The following is a 13732-nucleotide window of genomic DNA, read 5'->3' on the forward strand; positions in this document are numbered from 1 at the left end:
CTTGCTGAAAGTGAAGAGGACTTACTGATGAAGATCAAAGACCACAGCCTTCAGTATGGATTGCATCTCAATGTAAAGAAAATAAAAATCCTCACCACTGGACCAATAAACAACAAGGTGTGCCACAGGGTTGTGTTCTTTCACCGTACTTATTCAACTGAAGTTGTCAAGGACTTCATTCTTCTTGGATCAACCATCAATACTCATGGATGCAGCAATCAATAAATCAAACAACGTATTGCATTAGGCAAATCTGCTGCAAAAGACTTTTTTAAAGTGTTGAAAAGCAAAGATATCAGCTTGAGGACTAAGGTGCACCTGACTCAAACCATGGTATTTTGAATAACCTCATATGCATGTGAAAGCTGGACAGTGAGTAAGGAAGATAACAGAAGAATTGAAGCTTTTAAGTTATGGTGTTGGAGGAGAATAGAACTGAAAGTACTATGGACTGCCAAAAGAACCAACAGATCTGTGTTAGAAGAAGTGAAGCCAGAGTGCTCCTTGGAGGCCAAGATGGCCAAACTTCATCTCTCATACATTGGACATATTGTCAGGAGGGACCAGTTGCTGGAGAAGGATATCATGTTTGGCAAGGTGGAGGGTCAGAGAAAAAGAGGAAGACCCCCAATGAGATGGATTGGCAAAGTGGCAGCATTAATGGGCTCAAGCGTGGCAACAGTTGTGCAGTTGGCCCAGGATCAGGCAGTGTTTTGTTCTGTTGTACATAGGGTCACTATGAGTCAGTACTGACTTGGCGGCGCCTAACACCTCACACCGTATACAAAAACGAACTCAAAATGGATCAATGACTTCATGTACTAACTAAAACCGTAGAAAAGATAGAGGTAATGCTTCTAGACCTAGTTTGTTTGATTTTGCTATTATGTTGTTGTTGTTGTGAATATACACAGAAAAACATACACCAGTGCCACAGTTTCTACATGTACCATGTAGTGACTACGTTCTCTCAGGTGTACAATTATTCTCCTCCTCCTTTTTGGATTTGCTTCTCCCCTGTTGCCATAGCTATCCTGACCCATAAGTTTCCTACCTAATATTTCAAGTTGGTATTGTCACTTTGATTTCAAATACCCAAACCAAACCCATTGCCATCAATTTTGACTCATAGCAAACCTAAATAGGGTTTCTGAGACTATAAATCTGTATGGGAGTTAGCTAGTCTCACCCTTCTCTCTTGGAGCAGCTGGTGTGTTTGAACCTCAGACCTTGAGTTTAACAGCCCGATGCCTAACCCATAGCCACCATCAGAGCTCCTTTTGATTGCATATTCTATTGTTGTTGAGTGCAGTCGAGTTGGTTCTGACTCATAGTGACCCTTTGTAGGGTTCCCAAGGAACAGCTGTGAGTTTGAACCACCATTTACAGCCTCGGACCTGTACAGCGTCGCTATGAGTCAGAACTGACTCCACAGCACACAGCCACCATCACCACCTTGTAGTTCAAACTGACTTTTCAGTCCAGTGCTTATCCTACAGCACTACACCAGGACTCTTTGATCCCATATGTTGTTGTTAAGTGCCGTTGAGTCTGTTCCTACTGATAGTGACCTTGTGTAGGGTTTCCGAGGAGCAGCTGGTGGGTTTGAACCACTAATCCTTGTAGTTCAAATGGACCTTGGGTTCCAGTGCAATATCCTGCGGTGCAACACCAGGACTCCTTAATCTCACACTGTTGTCCTCAGTTCTGAATGCTGTTGTTGTTGTTGTTGTTAAGTGCCGTCGAGTCGTTTCCAACCCATAGTGACCCTGTACAGGGTTTCCAAGGCTGTAAATGTTGATGGGAGCAGAAAGCCTCATCTTTCTCCCATGGAACAGCTGGTAGTTTCAAACTGCTGACCTTTAGATTTGCAGGCTGATTCATAGCCACTACGCTACCAGAGTTCTGAATAGGTAGCTCTTAAAAGAGCACAATGCTCTAGTAAGACATTTTTTACTAGCTAAGCTAAACTATTGTTTGTTTTTTTAAAAGACTTCAGGGTATACTTTTGGTTTAAGGTTTAAAGATGATCTCAGGGAAATTGTTTCAATGGTTCATCCAGTTGTCATGTCTCTAGGTAGTTTGAAGTCCATGAAAATTTGAAATTCGATTCTACATTTTCCTTCTTTTAATCAGGATTCTTCTACAGAATCTTTGATCAAAATGTTCACTAATGGAAAGTACAGGAGCAACATCCAGTTATCTGGTTTCAAGGCAAAGGAGGCAGTTAGCCACACATTCCGTATCCTTCTCCTGTTCTGACTTTCCTTCTTTCTCTGTTGCACCAGGCAAGTAAAAAGCAGTTGTTTGTGCCTTGGATAGCTTCATGCTAGCTTTTAAGAACCCAGGCACTGTACAACAAACTAGGAGATAGAACAGAAACACTAAATCTTTTATAAAGAATGTCCCATGAAATGATTCCCCACTCATCTGTCAGTTTGTCATATTGTGGTGGCTTGTGTGTTGCTGGAAGCGAGGCCATTGGTGTTTTGAATATCCACAAGGTCACCCCTGGTGGGAAGGTTTCAGCTGAGCTTCCAGACTAAGACAGACTAGGAAGGCTAAAAGGCAGATCACTTCTCAATGGTTAGCCACTCAAAACCTTATGAAGAGCAGCTGAACACTGTCAGATGGAGTGCCAGAAGATGAGCTACTCAGGTTGAAAAGCACTCAATATGCTGAGAAAGATCTGTCTTCTCAAAATAGAATTGATCTTAATGATGTGAACAGAGCAAAGCTTTCGAGATCTGTATTTGCTGATGGGGCACAAATCAACATGAGAAGAACAGCGGCAATGGACTAGTATTGGCCATTTTAAATTGATAATCATATGGTTTACTATGCCAGGAATGGCACCACGTTCATCGTCAAAAAGAGCATTTCAAGATCTATTTTCAAGTACAACGCTGTCTGTGAAAGGATAATATCCATACACCTACAAAGAAGACCAGTTAATAACCGTTTTTAAAATTTACACACCAACCACTAAAGCTAGTTGCTCTACTAACTTCTTCAGTCTAAAATTGATCAAATACACAATTAAGATGCATTGATTATTATTGGTGATCAGAACGCAAAAGAAGATACAGAGGAAGCATCTGCAGTTAGGAAATATGGCTTTGGTGATAGAAATGATAATGGAGATTACAAGATAGAATTTTGCAAGACCGATGACTTATTCATTGCAAATATCTTTTTTTCAACAACATACACAGTAGACTATACATATAGTCCCCAGCAGATGGAATACACAGGAATGAAACTAACTACATTTGTGGGAAGACACGATGCAAAAGCTCAATATCATAACCAAAACAAGGCCAGGGACTGGCTGTGAAACAGACCATTAACTGCTCAGATGCAAGTTCAGGCTAAAGCTGAAGAAAGTTGACACAAGTTCAGGAGAGCCAAAATATGACCTGAATTTAGAGATCATCTTAAGAAGAGATTTGATACATTGATCACTAATGATCCAAGACCAGAGGAGTTGTGGAATGACATCAAGATTATATATGAAGAAAGCAAAAGGTCATTGAAAAGGGAGGAAAGAGAGAAAAAACCAAAATGATTGTCAAAAGAGACTCGAAACTTGCTCTTGAATGTAAAGAAGTTAAAATGACTGCAAGAAATGATGAAGTAAAAAAATAGAACAGAAAATTTCAAAAGGCAGCTTGAGAAGACAAAGTATTAAAATGAGATATGCAAAGATCTAGAGTTAGAAAACCACACTCCGCTTTTCTCAAGCTGAAAGAACTGAATAATATATATATATAATTCAAACCTCGAGCTGAAATATTGAAAAATTCTGTGGGCAAAATATTGCATGATACAAAAAGCATCAAGAGAAGATAGAAGTATACACAGAGTCACTGTACCAAAAAGAAATGGTTGATGTTCAACCATTTCATGAGGTAGGATATGATCAAGAGCTGATGGTACTGAACAAGCTGCACTGAAAGTATTGGTGAACAACATGGTTCTAGGAATTGATGAAATACAAATGGAAATCTTTGAACAAACAGCACTGGAGGCACTCATTCATCTACGTCATTTGGAAGAAATATGGAAGACAGCTTCTACCAAGGCAACCAATTGGAAGAGACCCATATTTGTGCCCATTCCAAAGAGAGGTGACCCAATAGAGTGTGGGAATCATTGAACAATGTCATTAATATCACATGCAAGTAAAATTTTGTTGAAGATGATTCAAAAATGTCTGAAACAGTTTATCAACAGGGAACTGCCAGAAACTTCAGCTGGATTCAGAAGAGGATATGGAACTAAGGCTATCACTGCTGAAGTCAGATGGATCTTGGTTGAAAGCAGAGAATACCAGAAAGATGTTTACTTCTGCTTTATTAATCATGCAAAGGCTTTCAACTGTGTGGATCATGACGAGCTATGGCTAACACTGCAAAGAATAGGCATTCCAGAACAGTTGATTGTGTCCATGAGGAACCTGTATAATAATTGGTCTCAAGAAGCAGTCATTCAAACAGAACAAGGGAACAGAACAATGGTTTAAAATCAGGAAGGTGTGAGCCAGGGCTGTATTCTTTCACCATACTTATTTCATCTGTATGCTGAACAAATAATATGAGAAACTGAATTATAGGAAGAAAGTCACATCAGAATGGGAGGAAGATTCATTGACAAAATGCAATATGCATCTTGCTTGTTGAAAGTGAAAATAACTTAAAATACTTACTGATGAAGATCAAAGACCACAGCCTTCTGTATGGGTTGCATTTCAATGTAAAGAATACAAAAATCCTCACCACTGGACCAATAAATAACATCATGATTGTTGTTGTTGTTAAGTGCCATCGAGTCGGGTCCGACCCATAGCGACCCTGTACAGGGTTTCCGAGGGTGTAAATCTTTACGGGAGTAGAAAGCCTCATCTTTCTCCCGCAGAGCGGCTGGTAGTTTCGAACCGCTGACCTTAAGGTTAACATCATGATAGATGGAGAAGAAATTCAAGTGTGCAAGACTTCATTTTGCTTGGATCCACTGTCAACACTCATGGAAGCTGCAGTCAAGAAATGAAAAGACGTAAGGCATTAGGCAAATCTGCTGCACAGGACCTCTTTAAAGTGTTCAAAAGCAAAAATGTCAGTTTGAAGATTAAGGTGCGCCTCACCCAAGCCATGGGATTTTCAGTAACCTCATATGCATGAGAAAGTTGGTCAGTGAATAAGGAAGACCGTAGAAGAATCGATGCATTTGAACTATTGTGTTAGAGGAGAATATTAAAAGTACCATGGATTGCCAAAAGAACAAACAGATGTGTAGGAAGAAGTACAGCTAGAATACTCCCTGGAAGCGAGGACGACCAGACTTGTCTCTCATACTGCAGACATATTAATTGCCAGGAGGGACAAGGCGTTGGAGAAGGATAAAGGATAATGTTTGTTAAAGTAGAGAGGAAGGCCCCAAATGGGATGGATTGGCACAGTAATAGCAGCGATGGGCTCAAACGTAGCAGCGATTGTGAAGTTGGCGCGGGATCCGGCAGTGTTTTGCTCTTCCAGTGGGCACTGACTCATTGACACCTATCAACTAACTTTTCCTAGATCCCATTCAGTTTAAGTCCAGGCCGCTTCCTGCTAGCAAAGGTGCCAATCGACTTGGAGAGATTTGGGGTCGCGTAGCAAAAGGACCGCACTGAGGATGGCTCCTCGGAGCGTTTCTGCCCTCCGCCCCTCCCTATTGTCTACGGTCTTTAACTCGGTCTCGGTCCGACAGCCTGCTATCGGGAAATCGGGTCTCTGCCTGGCACTCTGGTTGTGTCAGGGGAAGCTGCTCTGGGTTGGATTGGTGATGCCTGGTCGCTGCGGACGCCTGCGCAGTGAGAGGGCCGTGCTCGCGCCGAAGGTCGTGAGATCTCTGAGTGGGCGGGGCACTAGCTGGGACTGCTCGATCCTCCCGTGACGGCAGAGCCATGGCGGACGAAGGGCTGGAGGCCCTGAGGAAGCAGAGGCTGGCCGAGCTTCAGGCCAAAGCCGGGGTGAGCACGCCCGCCAGGCCCGTCCCTACTGGGGCGCCGCCCTCTCCCCAGGTGGAGGGCGCGGCCTCCTGCGGAGGCTCCAGGCTCCGCGTCCGGTGCCCGCCTCGCCGGCCGGGAATCCTACCGCTAGCCCTGGGGCCGGGCGGGGTGGCGGTGTGGCCGACTCCGACGCGGGTTTCAGGCCTTTCCCCCTGCCTTGAGGTTCGGGTGGCCCAGCGGTAGCTGCTGACCACGTTCACCCCGAGCCTGTCCAACCCCGACCTTTCCCGCACCGGGCTGTCCGGTCGGCCTGGTGTTATTGAAGGGTCCTCTTCAAACGACCCGGGCTCGGAAACAGGCCACTCTGCGTCCCCCGGAATCGCTGTGTCCTTAGCTTTTCAGTCTCGACTACTGCCCGTGCTGACGGCTAGGCCGATCGTGTAATAGAACCCAGTGGTGAGGGTCTCCTGTGTGCCGGGGGCCGAGTCGCGGCTGGGAGCGAGCGAGCATCCTTCCGCCTGGACCCCACCGATCGGCAGCGGCAAGCTGCGCACGAAGTCCTGCTTCAAGGGGACCCTGACGTCAGGGAACCCCCGTGTCCATCCGCGTCCTCACGTCCCGGGCATTCTCCCCCACTTGTGGCTTCAAACCACAGAATTCGAATGGCCCTGTTGTAAAACATTCTAGATTTGTGCTTTTAGAAGCTCATCAGAATATTGCAGTAAACGGAAAGCATTCCAGTGACTTGGGATACCCAGCTCATAATTACTTGATGACGCGGATAGGACTTCCTCTCTTCTTCTCTCTCAGAGAAATTATTTGAGAAAATGCTTTTTTCTTGCAGGAGCCGGGCGATGCAGCCCAACCGGAAGCGAAGCACAGGTAGGAGGCTGGAGCGCTGAACTTTTTTGGGAAGATGATTTCACCAACTAGTCCTTTTCTTTTAGTTATTTTAATACGTATGTGAATCTTAACGTTTTCCTGGCGTAGCAATTTACATAAATCATGATCACACAGTATCTTCATTTTCTGATTTTTTGGTTAAATGTGTATGTATGGTGCCCCACAGAAATCGCACTGCAATTACTTGTTGGGTGTTTTTTTTCTCCACTAAACTTTGTTGTTAAGTGCCTGTTGGTTCCAACTCATTGTGACCCTGGAAAGGATTTCCAAGGAGTGGCCGGTGGGCTTGAATCATTGACCTTGTGGCTAGCAGTCCAGTGTTTCTCATACAGCACCACCCCCGTACTCCACTGAACCCTTAAAATCAGCGTGATAACATTACTACCGCATGGGACTATTGTGAAGGTTACGTGGGTACAGTGCCGCACATTCCATTTACTAAGTGCTCAGTTAAGTACTGTTAACCGTTCTTATTGTGGTCCTGGTGTGACACTGTAGGATAAGCAATGAACTGCTGACTGCAAGACGGACGGTTCAAACCCACCAGCCACTCTTCAGTAACCCTATACAGGGTCACTGAGTGGGAAGCGACTCTCTGACATTTAACGACAGCATTATTGTCATTCTTTTACCTTGGTTACTTGGTAGAGTGGCAGGATTGCTGAATCTGATTGCTGCGTCTTGCCACCATCTAACTCAGTTCATTCCACAAATATTTATTGAGCACACCTGGGTCAGGCACTCTAATTTACTTAGTGGCCGAAGACAGGTGGAATAGTGAAAACAGTTTTGAAAAAACTAAAACCACATGAATTCTAAGATGTACTTTTTCACATTTTGACGTCTGAAATAAGGTGCATCTCATTACCTATCAATCACTCTTGCCCCGGAATCTTCCAGAAAGGATTTACTATTGCTTTTATCATCACCTGGGGACATTACTAACCTGAGAATACTTAAAATTAAATCGCATGCTTAAGGTTGCTCTCATTGCACTCCCAACCTGCCCTGACAGTGTGAACATCAGACCTGCAAGGCTTGTGGTATTCAAAATCTCACAGGAGCTTTTCCACTCTTTCCTCCACTCAGGACCAAGGGGAATGTATTCAAGCTTCCTTGTTGGGGGATTTATTTTTATTTACCTTGTACTACGGTACAAATTTAATGTTTGAGCTTTGAATGGGCACATTTCCTGTTTGCCATTTCATCTAGGGTGCTTTTTCTTTCCTAGAAGTACTTAAATAATGGTATGTCTTATCGCCACATCTTCGTTTTCCATGAAGTTGGACGTCATAGTTGATGGCAGGGTTGAAGTACTCAGGAGAGAGACATGGTGTGTGGAAGAGGTCTTCAAGTTGTAGGCCATCTGCCGGAGGACTCCGTAGACGGGAATGGTTAATGTCCATGGCCAGCCCCAGCTCCCTCTCTAATTGCAGCCAAAGCATCTCTTCTTTGGTTTGTTTTGTTAGTGGGTTCCTTGAAGGACTTCGTGTTTTTAGGGAGGAAAAAAAAAGTTTGAAAACCACTGACCTGTGAACGTAAAATTGTCCCTACTTTTCTTGAGTAGTTAAGAAGTCAAGATGGTTATCATTTCACCCCCCACCCAAAAAATAAAAGTGTGTTATTAAATCCTTTGTAGAACTAAGAGTCTTAAAACATAGGATGTGGTCCTAGAACTCGGTCTCTAACATAGCTTTCCTAGGGCTCAGCGGCTTCATCTCTAAAGAAAGTAGGCTGATTCATCTCTTGGTCGTTCTAAATGCCTGATCAAAAACAAACTTGTGCTGGCAAGTCACTTCTGACTTACAGCAGCCCTGTATAGGGTTTCCGAGGCTGGCCATCTTTACAGGAGTGGAAAGCCTTCTTTCGTCATTTCTGAAGTTGTTGTTAAGTGCTGTCGAGTCAGTTCCGACCCATAGCGACCCTGAACCGGGTTTCTGAGGCTATAAATCTTTACAGGAGCAGAAAGCCTCATCTTTCTCCCGTGAAACAGTTGGTAGTTTCGAACTGCTGACCTTGCGATTCGCAGCCCGATTTGTAACCACTACACTACCAGAGCTCCTTAACTGCCTGATAGCTCGCCACAAATTTTTTAATGCTTGTCACTCATTAGGTGCATAAATAAATGGTGGTGGTGATGGTTAAACTGAGACTCCACCCTGAATGATGTACATTTACATTGAAAACTTTTGGTAGAGTTCTAAGTGTGGTACTGTAGGATAAGTACTGGACTGCTAACCTCAAGGTTTGTGGTTCAAACCCACCAGCTACTCTGCGGGAGTAAGATTTACTGTCTTGGAAACTCTGTAACGGGGTTACTGTGACTCGGAATCAGACCAATAGCCTTGGGCCTGGGTGTTCTTGTTTTGTTTGAATCTGGCTTTGGGGACCAGGACACTTCTCCTTTACTGTCACTACTACCAGCTGCACAGCACCGGTGTCGTCAAGTCTCCGTTGCCACAGGCTTCCATCATGAGATACTTGTTAAGCTACTTGCTTATATGCTGGGTAAAAAGCTGACCACTTAGTTCTAATTTTGTATGTCCTGTGCTTTTGTTGTAGGGAAGCAGAAATGAGAAACAGTATCTTAGCTCAAGTTCTGGATCAGTCAGCCCGGGCCAGGTGTAAGCATCTTCCGTTTCCTTTATTCCCATACCCAATAAAATGGGCTCTCGTTAGAGTTGATTAGGAAAGCATATATGAAAGATCTCTAGATTAAATATTTGTTTCATCTGAAAACTTTAGAACTATAGGTTATTTGTAAGTGTGACAATTATAGGGAAGCATATATGAAAGATCTCTAGATTAAATATTTGTTTCATCTGGAAACATTAGAACTATAGATTGTTTGTAAGAAGTGTAACATTTATAAGCCTAAAGAAATGTACTTAAGTTGTCATAAAATCCCAGCTCAATTTTCCTTTACTGTAGAGAGCGCCTAGCTGATCCAATTTATAGGTGAGATTGAGTCAGTCATAGAATGTTGATGTCGGTGATCAGGACTTTAGTATGTTTGGAATTTTTCATAATGAAAACTGAAATGAATACCATGTAGAAAGGAAAAATAAGTCAATCAGAATGATAATTCAGTCAGATAATATAGTCAGAATTATAATAGAGTCTATCTTTACCTTTTAGAAATAAGGTAAAAAAAACCTCTCAGTTAGGCTACTAATTGTGTTTCAGATTAACTGAAAAGTATTTCTATGAGAGTGTTTAACTCAGGGTAGGTTTGGTAGCTATTGGTGTTAGTATGAAAGGTGTGACTAATTAAATCTGCATTTTGTTGTTAAGAACCTTCGAATCAGTTCATACTCACAGCGTTCCTGTATCAGGTTTCTGAGTCTGTAACTCTTTACAGGAGCAGAAAGCTTCATCTAGCTCCTGCAGAGTGGTTGGTGGACTGAATCACTCACTTTGTAGTTCACAGTCTGGTGATAGTCCTACAGAGCCATGGGTGCTCAATTGAATATGTATGGTTGGTTGGTTGGTTGGTTATGTGCTGTGGAGTCGCTTCTGACTCATAGCCACCCTGTACGGGGTTTCAGAGGCTGTAAATCTTTACGGGAGCAGAAAGCCTCATCTTTCTTCCACAGAACAGCTGGTAGTTTTGAACTGCTGACCTTAAGGTTTGCAGCCCAATTCGTAACCACTACACTACCAGAGCTCCTTTTGAATATGTATAGCAACGAATAAATTGTTTCCTAGAGGGCAAATGTGTATTTTTAAAAAGCAAAATGACCTGAGGACCCAAACTTAATCTTAACACTACCTCTGTATGGCCTTGACTCAGACTAATACTTGACTAAAATGCAGCTAAACTTTCGTTTCCTTGGTTTGAAGGAGAACAGCAATATTGATTCTTGGTGTGGCTCTGTAGGATAAGCACAGAACTGCTAATTGCAAGGTTGATGTTCAGACTCACCACCTGCTCCTCAGGAACCCCATGTTGTTAAGTGCCATCAAGTCGGTTTCAACTCATAGCAACCCTGAGAAGCAGCTGCTGGGTTTGAACTGCCAGCCTTGTGGTTCGCAGTCCAGTGCTGAGCCTCTAATGCCACACTGGGGTCCTGGAAATCCTATACAGGGTCACCGTGAGTCAGAAGCGGTTCAGCTGCACTGACGACAATCACCTACTTGATGGGCATGAGACTAGAGTAGTGGATGGAAGTGCTCTGGAAATGTCAGTGCGTTTACTTTTGACACCTGTTTTGTTTTGTTTTGTCTTCTAGTAAGTAATTTAGCACTTGTAAAGCCTGAGAAAAGTAAAACGGTAGAGAATTATCTTATACAAATGGCAAGATTTGGACAACTAAATGGGAAGGTAAGTTTGAACTGCTTTGAAGCAACTCCAGCTATTTCATTTTTTATCAAAATACATCTTCAAAAGGCCAATTTCATGTTCATCTGAATACAGAATTATTGTGGACTAATTTTGTAAAGAAACTGTTACGAAGGTAACAGTTGTACCTACCATAAATCCTAAGATTACTAAATGTCTGAAATCCTTGTTTCTCTCTTTTCCTCACAAGTTTGGCTGGTGTCTGTCACCCTGTAATTCCTAGGGTCAGCTGGCCTAAATTACTTCTCCACTGGAAAAAAGATTTGTCATTACTCCCAATTAAAATAGTACCATGTAGATAGGAGCTAGGCTTATTTTGCAAAGAGGGGATAACTAAAATTCCTAGATTATAATGTGTGCTGTAAGGTCTTGATGGATATGTTCTGGTTAGCCTGACCTGTCTTCAAGATCCAGGCAACCAGACTGCCGGAGCACAGACGCTGGATGAACAGCTAAAACGACTGCCCTGAAATCATCTTTAGACCTTGAACCAAAAATATACCTTAACACGGCAACTCAAGTCAGATAGTGGGCAGTTAATGGGGGAGAATGGCTACACAGCTCAAGAATGTAATCAGTATCACCGAAGAGTCTGTGTAGAAAGTCTTGAATTGGTGTACTGTGGTGTATATTTTAACAAAAAAGAATATATAATTTTTTAAAGTGAGATGCATCTTTTAAAAAAAAAGACCCAGTGACTCTAGATGAGAAGCAGGGCAGCAGTGAGACCAGGTTCATAGGACCAGAACAACTCAAAGGGAAATAAGGAGACCATTGACACAATGTAAAGAATGTAACAGTGCCCCCTGACCATTTATAGATACCTTTAAATGGGCACTTTTTTGCTATGTATACTTTCACCAAAACTACGTTAAAATATTTTAAGGAAAGATCCAGAGAACTCCACCTGCCCTGGGAAGCCCTCAGCTGCCACCCCAGCCTACCAAGGGCCCTCCCCCTGAACCCTTTACATGAAGAGCTACTTGTAGAAGGCAGTGACTGGTTGGTCTTCCTATGAGTATGCCTTTTCTCCTTCAAGGCAGCATTGAAGTCTGCCTCACAAGGGCAGAGGTAGTTTGTATCCCTGACATTTATCATGATAAGCTGCTATGGTGGTTATGTGCCGTGGAGTCGGTTCTGACTCATAGTGACCCTGTACAGCGTTTCCGAGGCTGTGTATCTGTACATGAGCAGAAAGTCTCATCCTTCTCCAGCGGAACAGCTGGTGGTTTAGAACTGCTGACCGTGAGGTTAGCAGCCTGACTCATAACCACTACGCTACCAGAGCTCCCTGATACCTGGTGGTGGTGGTAAGTGCCTTCGAGTCAATTCCTACCCATAGTGACCCCGTGTAGGGTTTCCAAGGAGCAGCTGGTGAGCTTGAACCACCGAACTTTCAGTTCAAACGACTTTGCAGTCTGATGCATTAGACCACAGTGCCACACCAGGACTCCCGATACCTGGTGTAAGTGGTTTTAATTTTCTGCTATCGATGACAAAGGTGTTTTTAAATGAGTGTTAACTCAGAATTTTTCCAACGAAGCTACTTGATGGCTGCTTTTCCTCCCCTCCTGAAGTGAGGACTGTTGTGAGGTATCAAGTTGATTCTGACTACCTAGCAACCCTCTGTGTGTTGGTGGGCTTCTGAGGAGTAGATGGTGGGTTTGAAGCTCTGATCTTGCAGTTAGCAGTCCAGTGCTACAGCGCCACAATAGGACTCTAAGTGAGGAATAGCAGAAGAAATTTTATTTCAAACGTAAATTATTTACAGGGGTTGCAGCCTTCTGCCCATCACTCTTTCCCTTGTGCTCTCTATCCAAAACTTCAGAAAGATTAAACCTGCTGAGGTAACTTCTTTGTTTAAAATGTAATACTTTTCTTTCTGGTTATTCTAGGTATCAGAACAAGGCTTAATAGAAATCCTTGAAAAAGTAAGCCAACAAACAGAAAAGAAAACAACAGTTAAAGTAAGTTTCCCAAAATGCAACTGTTTTGTAAAGAAAGTATTGACATTTTCAACGTTGTGATGAGTATACACCTATTTCAAAACATGTCCCAGCCCATAGACATTTTCATTTTGTAACAATGGACATTTGGGGAGAAAGCTCAGACATACTGGAGGGGGCTCTAAAGAGAAAATATACTTCAGGTTTTCCTGTCCCTCTCTCTCCCCCCTGTTGTTAAGTGCCATCCAATTGGTTCTGACTTATAGCAACCCTATGTAGGGTTTCCAAGGAGCCGCCAGTGGATTGGAATTGCCAACCTGTGGTTCCCAGTCCAGTGCTGATCCTTCAGCGCAACCCCCTCCCCACCCCCGTCTACACTCAAATCACTTCATTGCTTTAAAGACTCAGAAACGTCTTGCTAAAGTACATGGAAAGTTCTTCTCAGAAAGCTGAGTCACACTTATGAAACGTATTTTGTGACACTTGTTTAATTTCTCTCCCCAGTTCAACAGAAGAAAAGTAATGGACTCTGATGAAGATGATGATTATTGA

The 13732-nt window shown here is 43.1% G+C and overlaps 1 protein-coding gene across 1 annotated transcript; it reads left to right on the top strand.

Annotated features, from left to right (window-relative positions):
* The first annotated feature begins 5915 nt into the window (after nucleotides 1-5915).
* On the top strand, nucleotides 5916-13732 carry PDCD5 (programmed cell death 5). The gene is made up of 6 exons (XM_006867306.1): nucleotides 5916-6010; nucleotides 6834-6871; nucleotides 9455-9516; nucleotides 11125-11216; nucleotides 13130-13201; nucleotides 13685-13732. Exons 1-6 carry the CDS (start codon nucleotides 5945-5947, stop codon nucleotides 13730-13732), a joined length of 378 nt encoding a protein of 125 aa, XP_006867368.1. The 5' UTR covers nucleotides 5916-5944.

This window comes from Chrysochloris asiatica, unplaced genomic scaffold (genome assembly GCF_000296735.1).
Source record: "Chrysochloris asiatica unplaced genomic scaffold, ChrAsi1.0 scaffold00104, whole genome shotgun sequence".
Taxonomy (NCBI): domain Eukaryota; kingdom Metazoa; phylum Chordata; class Mammalia; order Afrosoricida; family Chrysochloridae; genus Chrysochloris; species Chrysochloris asiatica.